The sequence below is a fragment of the Alosa sapidissima genome, chromosome 17, assembly GCF_018492685.1.
Source record: "Alosa sapidissima isolate fAloSap1 chromosome 17, fAloSap1.pri, whole genome shotgun sequence".
NCBI lineage: Eukaryota > Metazoa > Chordata > Actinopteri > Clupeiformes > Clupeidae > Alosa > Alosa sapidissima.
The window spans coordinates 3,113,578-3,128,205 of NC_055973.1; the positions used below are offsets into that span (position 1 = coordinate 3,113,578).

The following is a 14,628-nucleotide window of genomic DNA, read 5'->3' on the forward strand; positions in this document are numbered from 1 at the left end:
TTCTATACGTGTGACTTAAATGAAGATCAGATTAAATGTTATGAATGTAATTAATGCGTAGAACCAAGTAATTCCAAAGAGCCACTTTATCAATATTTCACCAGTCACAGATTTTATCTTTAATTTGACACATACAACTTCACACTAAACACTGCAAACATTTGAATTTATTTGTCATTTTTCCATTATGATTCCCATTAAAATAATATATTGTTTAAGTTTGCAAAGAATGTCCATAATAAAAGGTTGACATCAAAACCTTTGACATGCAACACACAGAAGTTCCCTTGCAATTGAGAGATGTATACAACTTAGCATTCTTATCAATCACTTTACAGTTAAAACACAATAAGGCAATATCATAAGGACAACCACAGCATACTGACACAGTTTAGAGATACAAGCATTCAGTACAGGCATTCATGCAGGTTTGCAGATTTGTAGGTCGCCACTCAATTGGAGGCCATTCTTGGTTTTGGAAAATATAAAACCACTTGTAGAGCATTTCTTTCCAGCATAACAGCTGACTCCAAAGACAGGAATCAAACATTTCTAGGGGTGTCTACAAATTGTAAGACACTGTAAATCGTAAGGCATACAGTCTATAGTGTGCTGCTCATCAGTCTTTCACAATATCATTAAAAAACATGTCTTGGGTGAGCAGTTGGATGATTAAGGGATGTTGTGAGGTTTTTGGCATAGGGACATTAAGTGCTATCCCAATATACCATGGACAGAGTATAGGCTGATGTATACATTCTCCTGTTTTTGCTTCTGAAATTACAAAGGCATGCTGGGTAATTAGGAAGTGCTCAGGAAAAAACGTCCGGTAGGTAAATAAGTTTGGGATCATCAGCATATGGACTTAGTGCTACACATCTCTAAGGAAGTTTGCCAAGACAGGAAATAGATTGGTTGCATGACTTTTTGGAACACTGTTCATCTGTCCAATAACTATGCTTACATGACTATGACAATTCCACACATGCACCACATCTGTGAAAAAATATTGGAATCAACAAAAAGCCAACTATGCAAACATCTGATTAATATTAACTTTGCTCTTTTCACTAAAGAAGGAATTCAGTCAAACTCATGACCATGTTCTAATAGTAATCAACACCTCCAGACTACATAGGTCCCCTAGAGTGTCCACACACAAAGGAAGGCTCACCTGAATGTCTCAAATCTTCAAGTTTAGAGTGTTCAGCTTCTGGCACACACTCGTGTGCCAGAAAGCACAAGGCTGGAAGTCAGAAATCATGCAAAGAAATACCTGTCCCTCAATAATCACACACATCATAAACAAAAATCATCAAAATGATTGCGGGTTCACTTCATCAATCAGAAAAAGTGTTAAAATAAGAACTTATACAAAGATGTTTTTCAAGCATGAGGGTAGTAAATCGATGCTTTTAGTCTTTATATATCGAGAGAATATATTACACATATTTTTCATAGTTTTACACATATACACTCATGCTTACAGAATGGCACCGCAGCAGGGCAGTTCAAGCCTCCAATGGATAAACCGCTGTGGAAGACTGCCCTCTACTGGAGGAGACCCATCATCACAACTGCAACAGAGGAGCTCCCTCTGCTGGGAACACCAACTCAGTGCAGCTGGTGCAGTCATCGGTGTGTGTGTGTGTGTGTGTGTGTGTGTGTGTGTGTGTGTGTGTGTGTGTGTGTGTGTGTGTGTGTGTCTGTCTCTAACACAGGCCCCCAGCATACTCGTCCTCCTCTTCGTCCGGCTGGGCCGCACTTGCTCCTGCATCACTGGCTGCGGCCAGCGGCTTCTTCTTGTTGCCGCCGCCCGGCACTCTCAGGCTGAGGGCCAGCTTAGCGTACTGTACAACACAACCAAGAGGACACAACAGGACAGTCACAGTCCAAACTGAAAATTGTCAACTTTTCTTGTAAAAGGGCACCAATCATGTAGGTTATACAATAGGTAATAGAAATTGAACTTCAAATGAGATTAAGGGTTAACTATTTCACCAACCAGATATGTCATCTTTGTGTGAGCATATTCTATCAGGCAGTTACGACTATAGGGATTTATAGTATATATATATATATATATATATATATATATATATATATATATATATATATATACACATATACATATACACACACACCCCCAGACACTTAGACTTGAGAATTTTGAATGAAAATCTGAATATATATTGAGAAATATTTAATTTCCTTAACAGCATGCCACAATATATATATGTATGTATGTATGTATAGGGCTAGCTGTAGAGCTCTACAACTAAAGCACTGTCAAAACAATGATCACTAAATACAGTATTCTACATGGACCGGTACCTAGAGGAATTTACCAGTGCATAGCCTTACCTGTAGTACCTGTAACTCCCTACACACTGACATTTTTCAGGTAAAAAGGGGGAAGAAATCAGACATATGAGAAAAGCTTTTTATCACTACATGCTTTTGAGACTAGTGCGGAGAATAAGGTCCATAAGGAGAAGAGGAGGACATTACTCACATCGTTATCCATGTACTTGAGTAATGGCGAGTTGCACACTCTGTACACCTGGTCTTCATCCTGCTCGTCATAGCCTTGTAGTAGCTCCTCCATAGCGATACAATCCTCACTCCCACTGAACCCTGGGATACTGAGGGAATGATGGACGTCATGTGAATCACATGGTTCTACACATCTGATTTCAAATATACACTGGAGAGATGTTAGATTCCTAGTGCTATAGGGAGGGGCTTTCACACAGCGGCCAACAGCCAAGCCCAGTTCCACATGAACATTTATTTATCTTCTTCTAACCAGGAAAAAAAGAGATGCTATTAGAGCTGACCGCCGGCAGGTCAGACAAAAAGCAAGATGTGAAGACAGGTGTACCTGTAACTTTCTCTAACGCATTTATCAGCGGCCACGAAATCCGCTCGGTGAAGTTGGACGAGCACTTGGGCGATGGTTTTCTGAGGCAAAAATAATTTCAATAGGGAAGAAAGTAAATTACAAGATACCACCGTGATTTGATAGACCACAAATACACAAAATGTAAATGATCCATGAGGCATCAGGAACAGAATAAATGGAAGTGACAGTGAACATTCAGTCAACATCCCTTCATGTCATAGGTGTGAACTGTCATATTCCAGATCATTACTGCCTCCCTATGATACATGCAAGAAAACTGCTTGTACCATACCTTAAAACATGTTGGATAATTCTCTATTTCTTTGTACATGTTCTTCTCCTTCTGAAGGGACACAGCAGCCTCGTCAAATCTGGCAGAAGAGGTGAGACCAAGCATGAGTAAGCTTATACTGCACACTGTTCAAAAATAAACAAAGAAAAATAAACCCTGTGTAATTACAGGGTGCAAGGTTTTCAGGACCTTTACTTACTTGCGTTGCCTAACAAGAAGTCTGGAACACTTTCCCAGCATTTCAGATGCCTGGCGAAGCCGGTCCTCATTCTACAAAACCAACCACAAGGTTAAAAGTCCAGTCAACAGCTTTGACCTTTTTCAAACACATTCAACAACAACAACGCAATACATACATATGCAATACATCATATTTAATTAATACATTTTGTGCTTTAAAAATAGGATGATGGGGAAAAACATCATTCCAGCTAAGCATTCAATAATGAATACTGAATATTATGTTAGAAACCTTTATTTAATGAATTTAGGCATGGCTGCATGTGACATTTTTACAGATCAAAATGACATGTCTAACAGCTATTTTGAGTTAAGGCTATGTTTATTGATTAACTTCCTGACAAACCATTTTGTGGAATGATTCATCATCATATGAAATTTGCAACGATGTGACTCAACAACCTTTGGTAACCTATATGTGACATCACGCTCTGTCTGCCAATCATTGTCTGTAGATGATCAAATCAAATAAGCCTAAAACTTTGATATAAGGCTATATGTTTAGCCGACTGAATAACTTAAAGATATAGAAGACAAACCATTTTGTAGAAAGATGCATCATTGTATGAGATTTGCAACGATGTGACTCAAAAACAGTCTAGGTAGCATAAGTGACATGCCGCTCTGTCTGCCACTGGTTGTCTAGCTGTGTGCCATTCTGAAATGTCCTTAAATTCCATTAGCCTATCACTCGTTTCAATTTGGGACCTTGCAGTCGGAATTCATTTCATCACTTGGGCTATTTGAAGTGTGTTTTTTGCACCTCATGTTTATGTCATTTTGAATAGCCACTGCATGCCCGTGTTGTTGCAAAATCCACAGAAACCATTTTATGCAAGCAAACTGCATACAGTCTTTATTGTTGAGGTCAGACATGCTAATCATCTAAATATCTCACGTGATTCAGTACTACCAAAACTCAGCTTACCCTCTCTGTCTCTGGCCCTGCACTGTGCTGTGTGAGAGGGGGAGTGGCTACAGTAGAGCGGAGAAAGCCAATGTGTGCTTCTCTTACTGATATATTTAACAATATATTTTGCATTACTTATCCAAACAACATCACATTTGGCACTGTACTGTACTCATGCACATAGCAAGTCTTCTGTCAAGTTGGAAATCCATCGGACTAACGGTTCAAGAGATATGCGAATAACAGACACACACACACACACAGAGACAGACAGATGTTCCTGTAACTTATAGATAGATAGACAAGTTACAAGTTAACATTGATTACCTCATATACTGATCCAGCTTTCTGGTAGAGGTCCACTGCTTTAGCAAGATCCACTGGTTCTATTAATCTAAAAAAAACAAACAATTGAAACGTAGATTTGGAATTATGTGAAAAAAGAATGATTCAATCCAACATCACAATCGTTAAGGTAGAACAATATAGTTCCCATTCAATGACTTAATTGACAATGTGACGCTTCAAGATTGAAACATTACACAAATAAATATTGAATGGGAGTTATATGATGTGCAGTCCATTACATGCTACAGTGTTAGAAGATGCAGAACAGCACTCCTCCTCATGTTTGGGATGTGTAGGACTTCTTTCTTTATCTAAGCCAGTGGCATTTTGAGGAACCCAATGCATTTTTACACAGGCTCAAGTGGTTGTTATAAAGTAGTCCAATATCTCTCTTACACAGCTCAGTCAACATCATATGAGCATATTTCATTTACATTACATTAAGCAGACATTTTTCATCCAAGGTGACTTGCACATGTCAATTCTATTACAAGGGATTACACTGTCCCCAGAGCAACTTGGGGTTAAGTGCCTTGCTCAAGGGCACAACGGTGGAAGCCAAGAGTTGAACCCACTACATTCTAGTTAACCACTACGCTACCACCGCCTTCCTCGCTGGGCGCCCCTGTTACAGCCTATGATAATGTGTGTGACATAACTCATCATCAGTAACCATAAGTCAGTGTGCCTTGCCATTTTGGCTTGATGTGTGGTGCCCCTTATCCCCAAAAAGGTTGAAGTCGCTGATCTAAGCACTTGCATGTCCACTCACTTTCCAGCCCTGTCCAGTGCTATAGCTGCAGTGTCTGGAGTGCCATTCTCCACATACATCATACTCGCTCTTTCAATATACTGAATAGCTTCCGGTATCCTCTGCATGTCCTAAAGAACAAAACAGAACAGTGGTCAGCCAACTGTAAAAACAATCCTCTTACTCCGGTTTGCAACTGCTTCAGATGTAACAGTTTCTTTATGTTGTATTAAGAAGGCTAAATGAAATAACAATTTTGCTCTGTTTCTGGAAAATACCTTCAGCATCATCCCTGCTTGTTCAAGTGCTCTATAAAAACAGAAATCAAATGTACTGGTTGCAATAATTAGTCATAATAAAATACATAACATTAAGATATTTTAAATTCATACAAGTTACTTACTTTGCAGCATGAAACAGACTGTATACTGAATCAAGGAGAAATGTATATATCAATGTTGCAACTTCTTTTCCTCAGCTCTAAATATTTGATCACTGTATTATTATAACAAAAATGAGCTGTTATTTTAACCTTCACATAAGAACTTCACAGAGGGTGAGGCTGTAAGGATACGTTCTGTTGTTGGCGTGGGCCTCTGCCTCCTGCAGATATGCCTCTTTGGCTTCCTCCAGTTGCTTTGCATTTTTGAAAGCAACAGCTGCAAAAACAAATACACAGACGCATAAGCAAAACACCGGCTGTTCATGAGTACTTAAAGCATGTTTCTACAGAAGGATGCTATTAAACAATTAAACTAGACTTAAATTTCCGCATCTTTTTGTCATGGAGAAGTAGCACAAACCTGCTTTGCCGTACTCTGACGCAGCACTATCGTAGTCTGGCTTCCACTTCATGAAACTTGTCTTCAGACTGTAGTAGATTAAGTAGTTTTTGTGATGAATGGGGCAGAAAGAGGACAACAGTTAACAGTCAATTTAAGACGAGAGGTATGATATATTAGTATCATAATCTTGTCTCTTGAATGTGGTTAGTCAGGCCTATTATGAATGCACCGTCATGAAAGGTATGATCAACCAAAGCAGGAGTGTCAGGTTCCTATAGGCCTTGTTAAAATATGTTTTTATGTATACGCAAAATACCAATAAACAGGACAAATCGACGTCGCAATCTGTCAACGACGTCGCAATCTGTCAATTAGGCTATGTTGTTTTTAAGCTTGACTTCACTTATACCTTGCTGTTAACGTTACACTACGAGCATCGCCTAAGTAAACAGGCTACCACTGCACTTAAATCGTACTCCATTTCTCAGTGGTAAATGCATAACACATTTATTTACAGCGGAAACACTAGTTTAAAGGTAGCTGGTTGCCATTTACACACAGCTAACGTTAACATTATACAGTCACAACAAGCTAGCTATTGATGGCTAGCACAGCTCAGGTTGGCTCACAATGCAAAATGAATCACTTACTATTTCTCTGCTTTGGCAATGTGCTCATGGGCTTCGTTTATCTTCGCAGCCATTGTAACGTTATAGTATTAGCCCTTTCACCATGTATATAAAGGCAATGAAACCGTTTAAAACAACTCTGTTTTCTGGGCACTGTTAGCATTAGCAAACTGCTGTTTAGACTCCTGACTGTCGCCAACGTCGACGAAGGTGATGACTACGGGAGCCGACGAGCTGTGCATTTTGCTGTCTTCACGCATCCCGTGCTTCTTGCGTTTTTTTTTATTATAGGCTAGAAGTTTCAGTCTGTCATATTGCAGTTCAGGATGTCCCTAATATACCACACCATAGACTGTATATATTGAACAGTCTATGTACACCACAGAACACATTTAAGAACACGCGCTGGTTATCGCATGGAAAACCATCTCACTACCACCAGTAAAATATGGCAGGCCTATCCAATTGCAAATAAAACGGATAAGGCCACAAATCTGTTGCATGTGTAATGCTAAAATAATAAGTGACTTGTTGTGAACTTTGGACATCACAATAGCCAACTTGCGATTAATATGACACATAAGACTGGTTGAATTTAATTTCTTATCATTGAAGCTGCAGCTTTTTGTAGCTAAGTTAAAACTAAATGTTGGCTAGAGCATCTGTAAGGGGGGTTGTGAAACTGAATCAAAAGGGACAACATTCCACAGCAAAACAGCTATCCAGTTTGTGACTCTTTCCTACACCGCTCACATTGAGAAGCAGGCACGATGCTTAGGCACGATGTGGGCTGCTCGTGTTCTCACCTGTACTTTTATGGTCCTGTGTCTTTAAGGCGCAGACTGCTTCTCTCGCTTTGTGTAGAGGGAAGAGTCACGCCATCGAGACAGAACATGCCTTAATTCTGAAAAGTTGATGAAAAATAAAAGTATAGTCGACAATCACCTTGGGAAGCGAGGAGTAAACGTTTTATTTTAAAAGGTAAGTTCCCCGTCTTAAGCATTGATGTCTACAATTTTCTTTCGCGCATGCTTTGAAATGGAGCCAGAAAGCCTGATGCCTGTTTCTTCCTGTCCTGTTATGCCTTACAAAAAGGTGCTGGTATTCGCCCCTCGTTACGTCTTTCGAAACATGAGCAGAAAATAAGTGACCCAATTTACTTAGTTTTTTGGATACATTGTTTGTCATTTGGATACATTGTCGGCTTTGAGAATGATACTTTATAACAATATATCTTAAGGGAGAAACTTTCAGTGATCTATTGGGGAGTCAAATGACAAACTGATGCACGAACATGAGGAACGCATTATTAAAATTAGGCTGTCTTTTCAACGCGGCTTAAAGAAAATGGTAGTCAAAGTTTCACTTGTTTTGAATATTAAGAAATGGGGCGATATGGCAGGTTGTTACATGTTTGTTGTAGCCTACGACGTGAAGTATGACTAGCCTAACGGTAGTTTTGATTTTAAAATGAGTTCCCTTTTTGGAGGGCGATTCCTGCCTGACGCCGATATAGCGTGTCGCTGTGGAAATTGTTGGTACCTTTGAAGTGATTTACGTTTGCATAACAATAACGAGAGACAAAGAATTCAATTAGCTGTACCCTGTAACTTTTGCGTGTCTGGCCGTCTGTTGATTGTACCTTGATAGTGATCTTGTAAAGCTACACTCCCCCACACAACAGCACCAGAGTTCTGTCTCTCTTGACACGCTCTTGATTTTTTTTAGTTACTACCTTTGTTAACTTTTAGCTAACCGATTTTGTCTGGTTACCTTAGGTTGGGTTTGATTCGTTCGTGCCGGAATGAAGTCTGCCCAAACCCAAATATCTCTCCTCGCTGGGCTGCTCTTTCTTCTCTCGGGACTCTCACTTGTCACCGCCTGTAATAAAGCGCTGTGTGCGAGCGATGTCAGCAAGTGTCTGATTCAGGTAAGAGCGGGATCTATTTAGGCCTACTTTAGGCCTTGGCATGGGCATCATTTCAATTATGTATTTTCTTTATTTAGGCTACAATATTGTAGCCTTTTGAGCTAGATTACTAGGACAGTAGGTTAGGGTGTGGGTGTTCAGTTGAGCACTGTTTTGAGACATGTCGTACTGCATTATAGTATGGGGGATAAACTTTAACTTTCTCCTAGTAGCTGACAGGGCACTGTTGACATAACTTAGCCACTCCTAACAACCCCCTCCCCTCCAAAAATCCCATGCACCAGGACCTCAGAGTCCATTAAGGTCTGATATGTCTGGGGGAAAAGATAAACAAAGTAACCTCTCTACTTAGCTTTTTCGATGGAGGTTCGTTTTCTCCATCCCTGTGCACATCTGGAATTTGACCTCTACACCCCCCCTACCTCCCTCCTTCTGTCCCTCCCCCTCCTCCTCTCCATGTGCTACTCCCAAGCAGTGGAAGCAGCTTGAGGTCGCCCTGAGCGCCCGGGCTCAAGCCACAGCGCTCTGATTCCCTCTAATGGCTTCTAAATGCGTACAGTCTGTTTTGATATGTGGTAGATGGGCTGTGTCATGTTGTAATAAGCATGTGGGTGACACATGGCCGGTGTGAAAAGAGAAAAGGCTTTCCCCCTGCCGTGAGCAAACACCCTCCAGACTAACTGCAGTGCCACTCATGTCTGAATACAGTGAGTTTCCAGGATTTGTGCCCAGCATTGTGTTTTATTTTTGATTTTTTACACAGCCTATCTGGTGTGGGCGATGTGGCATTTTCACTACTGTTCAAGGAATCAGAATTAGTTTTATGACTAGCATACCAGCTGATCACTCCAAGCAAGCAGTGAAGCTTGATTAGACCTCCTTGAGGCACTGCAATTGTTGTAAAATTGTATTGAACAAAGCAGCTGATTAAATGTAAGTAAGTTATGACTTGTACACGGTCTCCTTTTGTAGCTTTAATATCAGGTCAATATAACTCTTTGGATAAAAGCATCAGCGTAATGAATACATGTTAATAAATGTAAATGTATTTGATTAAAAAACAATCCCATTACATAACTTACATAGGACACTGAGTTAAAATTCAGCTGGAGCTCGTCGGTGTGTGAAAAAAAGAATGTGGTAGGGCGCAGCCAGCTCTTCCAGCAGCCTCGGGGAACGTGTTTGTTTATTGTACTCTATGGTGTTGTTTGGACGTACAGGAGTTGTGTCAGTGTCGGCCGTCCGAAGGCAACTGCTCGTGCTGCAAGGAGTGTATGCTCTGTCTCGGCACACTGTGGGAGGAGTGCTGCGACTGTGTGGGTGAGTGTGTGCGTGGAGGTGATTTTATCCAGGCTAAGTCAGAACTTGACTGCTCTAAATGAGTTGGCCATCCGGGAGCAGTCTGTGTGGAGGTTCTGTTTCCTCACAGGGCAAACCTCTTAATAATTCTCTTAATAATTTTGTCCTTAACCACACATATCACTGTGCTGTTTTTTAGACATTGTTTTATTTCTGGCCTTAAACATATTAGTAATGCTATTGCAATATTATATTATTACTGGACAACTTGATTGAAGAGTGGATTATATCCAAAATATGAACAGTTAATTGATGTTTATGTTTGTGTATTCATTTACATTTTACAGGATAATGATACAGAAAATGAATAATAGTAGACAATGAAAACAGACCCACAGTTCCGTTGTGAAAGCAATAGTTTATTGAGTATTCTATCAGTGTTGACTTTTTCAAATAATGGTCAAATGAAATGCCTTACTAAATGGATGTTTTGCCAGAGTCTGACTTCAGTGCACGTGTTGACCTTGTAGGAATGTGCAACCCCAAGAACTACAGCGACACACCGGCCACGTCCAAGAGCACCGTGGAGGAGCTCTACCGACCAATCCCATCGCTCTTCCGCGCCCTGACCGAAGGCGAGGCACCCATCAACATGATGGTGGTGTCCTTCCCTGTGGCCGAGGAGCTCTCCTACCACGAGAACCTGGTCTCCTTCCTGGAGACGATGGAGGACCAGCACCAAAACATCTCGCTGCCTGGAAACAGCATCCATGCCACGTACGATACCAGCCAAGGTAAGACCTCCAGTGAGTTGCATTATTCGCCCACTCTGTAAAGGAACTGTGTGATATCACTTTCTTAATAAACATTTGTCTGTATTAAATAACTATTGTTGCAGTTCACATGGAAATACCAGTAACAGCTGGAAATTAGATTTTTCTCGATCATATCTATAACACAAGAAAGCCACAAGCAAATTAGGAATGTAGGGGGGCTTACCATAACTTGGCCCTTTTGACAGATGAATGGCTTCCATTAGCTTTCCTGTTAGCAGAGGCTGTGCAGCCGGTCTGGTTTGGGTATTATGACAGCCCAGCCCAGCCCAGGTCTTTCATGTGTGCGCGCTCTGCTGCACGCCAGAGCCCTACACTCACTTGAGCTGATCCTAATTGATTTGGAGCCAGATGTGTGCTTCCGCCCGCCATACTGCGCTGGCTCAACCTGTGACCCAGATCCGTTTCTCCCACCGAGGAGGATGAGGAGTGTGTGTGCATGTGGAAATGAGCTGGGGGGGGGTGGGGGCTCTCATTAATCAGCCATCCAGCAGTGAGGGACGTGGTCCATGCTCCCCATGGAGGATAGGAACCTCTGTGAGATGTCTTAGCACCAGTTGGTCTCCTACATACTTTATATTGTATGTAAAGTCTGGCGAGGAAGTGGCCTTTGGGAATGTGCCTGACAACAGCTAGTTCCGCACCAGCAGGATCCGGAGCGTGTAGGCAAATGCTGGAGATGGGAATCAGAGCAGTTGATGACGGTATTTGCTTTAAGTGGATAGTTGTTTGCCCAAACCCCACATTGTACTTTGACATTTTCTTGAGTTGTAATGAATGCTTTAGGGGGTTATTCACACCTGTGTGGTAGGGTATAATCATGTTCAGGTGGTACACACATACATTATTATGTGTTGCAGCGGAACATACATGCTTAACACACAAGCAGAGCTGGGGAAACTGTAGCTTAGTGCTTATTAGCACTTAAGGGAAACATACTACTTAGGATCTCAGTGTGAGTGTCACTAATGATGGCACGGTCCTCTCCATCACCCCCCCCCCCCCCTCCAGCCAACAGCATGTGCACCGTGGTGTACTTCGACGACTGTGTGTCCATCCACCAGTGCAAGCAGTACTGTGAGTCCATGGGAGGATCCAAGTACCGCTGGTTCCACAACGCCTGCTGCGAGTGCATTGGCCCTGAGTGCTTGGACTATGGCAGCAAAGCTGTGAAATGCATGAACTGCCTCTTCTGATCGATGGAAGCTACTTTGGGTTGGCCCCAGGAGGGTGTCATTGTTGTTGGTGCCTTAAAGGGGCGCTCTATCGGGACAACAGGGATATAGATCATGTCAACAGAGGGATTTGTCTTGTAAAAAATACAGTATGCTACAATATTGTGATGGAAAATATTAGCCCTTATTTTAATGTTTTTGTTTCTATTGTTTTACCTTGTATAAATAACACACTACATTTTATAGCTGTCTAGCAAATATATATATATGGATTTTTTTGTCTTTAAACTTCCACGAATGTAGATGCTAGTCTGCCGCTCTTCCAGCTTTGGTAGGTTGGTTCATATTATACCAAATAAACCATTTTGAGATAAATATATAGAGGTTGATAGTATTTGCAGTTAAGATTCCTTTTGCTGCCTTTTACTCTACCTATTACATGTCTGGACTTAGTTATTCCAATTCCAGATGTTTTTTTTATTAAATGCACATCATGTTTTTTATGTAAACTATAAAGAGAATGTATTTCATCAGCTTTGACTTTGTGACTTGGAAGAGAAACAGGAATTCGTAAAACACAAACCCAAACATGCTGTGTTATTTATTTTAGTACACCTTACGCTATAAATCTGTACTGCTAAGATGCAAGAGTGGAATCCCTGTTGATCCTGGTCTCACAGTCCTCCATGTTGATTCACTCTCCATTTTTCATTTCTTAAGACATGCTTATTGGAGAAAAACAGTTCACATTTGGTTCAAGTTAAATGTTGGCATTGGATTGGGCAAGGATGCAACTGCTGAAGAGTGTGTGTGTGTGGGGTGTGGGGGGGGGCAGAATAGGGAGTGGATCCCTTTTCATAAGGCTCTTGCGAACAATGAGCCACTACACCCCAGTTTGGGGTGAGAACCCTGTCACTATAAAGTCCTTACTCAGGTGTATCCCATCATTACAACTACCAGATGAGTGGCAATATGCCTTTGGCAACTAAACCTCACACTGGGATATACTCAATTAAGGCATTTACTTTTAATTGGTTGGTCATTTTCTCTGCAAACATTATTGTTGGCTTACTCCTGAGCCCCATTAAATGTTATGTAAGTATTAGGCTTGACCTGAGGCCTTCCCCGGTTCCGCAATAGAACAGCATATCCCAGTTAGTTCTGGATTTCCTTCCAAACACAGCATGTGCATAGAATTTCAAAAGTTCCACCTATCAGCGTTGAGAGCACATCCTGGGACAAGAAAAGGTCTGAGAAAAAAATGATGCAACACACCTCAATGCCTAGTGTGATACACACACACAGACATCAGACATTTTCCTCTGCATTTGACCCATCCGTGGTTAGTGAAAACACACAGAGCACATAGACTCAAGTTCTATTGTAAATAAACAGGCATAGTCAAATTCATTAGGACATTATCCTCCAACACAGCACTCAGCAGTACACACAACACAAACAATTAAGCCATTTCCTCCTCCATTTTTGGCATCACATTCAACCCACAGGTGTCCCATTGAAGTCCATCCCCATTTGGCTTGAGGCTCAACAGCCACCCACCCTGCGATGGCGCTCCACAAGCACAGAAGCACGCAGGTGACGGAGGCGATTTCTAGGTCGAGCGCAGGCCCCAGCTGCCTGATAATATGGCACTGTGTGCCCCCTCTTGGCAGAGCCCAGCTAGCCTGGCTGCCTTACAAAGGAGCCTTTCTCTGGGGCGGCGGCGCACGGAGAGGCCTGGTCCTTCCCATCACATGGTGGATGTCTTCAGCATCATGACTGAGGCAAATCAAACTGGAAGACTATCCAATTTATGTTGGGTGTAGTGCAGAGAATACTGTTATGAATAGTAGCATAGCTCCATAGTGTTCTTGCCTATATAAATAATATCCATTCAAACACCAAAGATCAATATCGACTAATGATCACTTTTCAATGTAAATAAACTGCCATTGCATAACAAACACACAAGCAGGCTATAAATGACAAATACTTTCATCATATGATTTTTAAACTGCATCCTATCAAGGTAGATAATGAGCACATTATTGATCTTGGTCATCCTCCATGGGTGGGGCTGAATTGTTCTGCAATTCCGTTGGTGCCCCCTAGAGGCTAAACCAAGATTTACATTTCAGACTGACTTAATTTAACAGCCTTGTTTATGTAAGAGTGGAGCCCTTTTCAGTCATTTTAAAATGAATGCAAATCAAGGCGTTTATAAACAATACACATAATTGAATAACAGAATATGTATTTCTTCTGGCCAGACCCAGGGAAAGAGTTTGTTGTGCAAGTGGAAACATCCTGAAGTTGTGTGACCGGACCTATCCAATATTAACAGGAATTTATCCCCACAGCCATCTATCTCTATATCTCTAACAGAAAACACTACTCTGTGCCTGTGATCACTTTTCATCTCAAAACCTCAGCTGAGCTGAAACGGCAAAAGCTGTAGCTGCTGAAACAGCAACACTGTAGCTGCAATCTGAAACATGAGCCTTCAGGGACAACACAAATCTCCAGAAGAC

The 14,628-nt window shown here is 41.4% G+C and overlaps 2 protein-coding genes across 4 annotated transcripts; one reads left to right on the top strand and one right to left on the bottom strand.

Moving 5' to 3' along the window:
• Positions 1-73: 73 nt before the first annotated feature.
• On the bottom strand, positions 74-8,712 carry LOC121688400 (gamma-soluble NSF attachment protein-like). 3 transcript variants are annotated; one of them, XM_042067974.1, is made up of 13 exons: positions 6,882-7,092; positions 6,250-6,317; positions 6,021-6,105; positions 5,850-5,867; positions 5,725-5,755; positions 5,468-5,577; positions 4,675-4,741; positions 3,397-3,467; positions 3,198-3,276; positions 2,885-2,964; positions 2,516-2,645; positions 1,707-1,850; positions 74-1,674 (listed from the first exon to the last, which is right to left on the bottom strand). In XM_042067974.1, the coding sequence occupies exons 1-12, from the start codon at positions 6,932-6,934 to the stop codon at positions 1,713-1,715; spliced, it is 930 nt and encodes a 309-aa protein (XP_041923908.1). In that variant the 5' UTR covers positions 6,935-7,092; the 3' UTR covers positions 74-1,674; positions 1,707-1,712. The 3 variants fall into 3 exon arrangements, with proteins under 3 accessions (XP_041923908.1, XP_041923909.1, XP_041923907.1); XM_042067975.1 differs by lacking the exon at positions 6,882-7,092 and adding an exon at positions 8,634-8,712 and having other exon boundaries at positions 74-1,850; XM_042067973.1 differs by having other exon boundaries at positions 74-1,850.
• Positions 8,658-12,753, top strand: twsg1b (twisted gastrulation BMP signaling modulator 1b). Its single transcript, XM_042067976.1, has 4 exons — positions 8,658-8,790; positions 10,011-10,110; positions 10,620-10,883; positions 11,934-12,753. The coding sequence occupies exons 1-4, from the start codon at positions 8,665-8,667 to the stop codon at positions 12,116-12,118; spliced, it is 675 nt and encodes a 224-aa protein (XP_041923910.1). The 5' UTR covers positions 8,658-8,664; the 3' UTR covers positions 12,119-12,753.
• Positions 12,754-14,628: the final 1,875 nt, after the last annotated feature.

Coding starts and splice junctions, on each gene's coding strand:
- twsg1b (XM_042067976.1), top strand. CDS start 8,665: ATGAAGTCTGCCCAAACCCAAATATCTCTCCTCGCTGGGCTGCTCTTT. Junction 8,791..10,010: donor TCAGCAAGTGTCTGATTCAG/GTAAGAGCGGGA, acceptor TTGGACGTACAG/GAGTTGTGTCAGTGTCGGCC. Junction 10,884..11,933: donor CACGTACGATACCAGCCAAG/GTAAGACCTCCA, acceptor CCCCCCCTCCAG/CCAACAGCATGTGCACCGTG.
- LOC121688400 (XM_042067974.1), bottom strand. CDS start 6,934: ATGGCTGCGAAGATAAACGAAGCCCATGAGCACATTGCCAAAGCAGAG. Junction 6,106..6,249: donor GTCAGAGTACGGCAAAGCAG/GTTTGTGCTACT, acceptor TTGTTTTTGCAG/CTGTTGCTTTCAAAAATGCA. Junction 2,965..3,197: donor ATTATCCAACATGTTTTAAG/GTATGGTACAAG, acceptor TTTTTGCCTCAG/AAAACCATCGCCCAAGTGCT.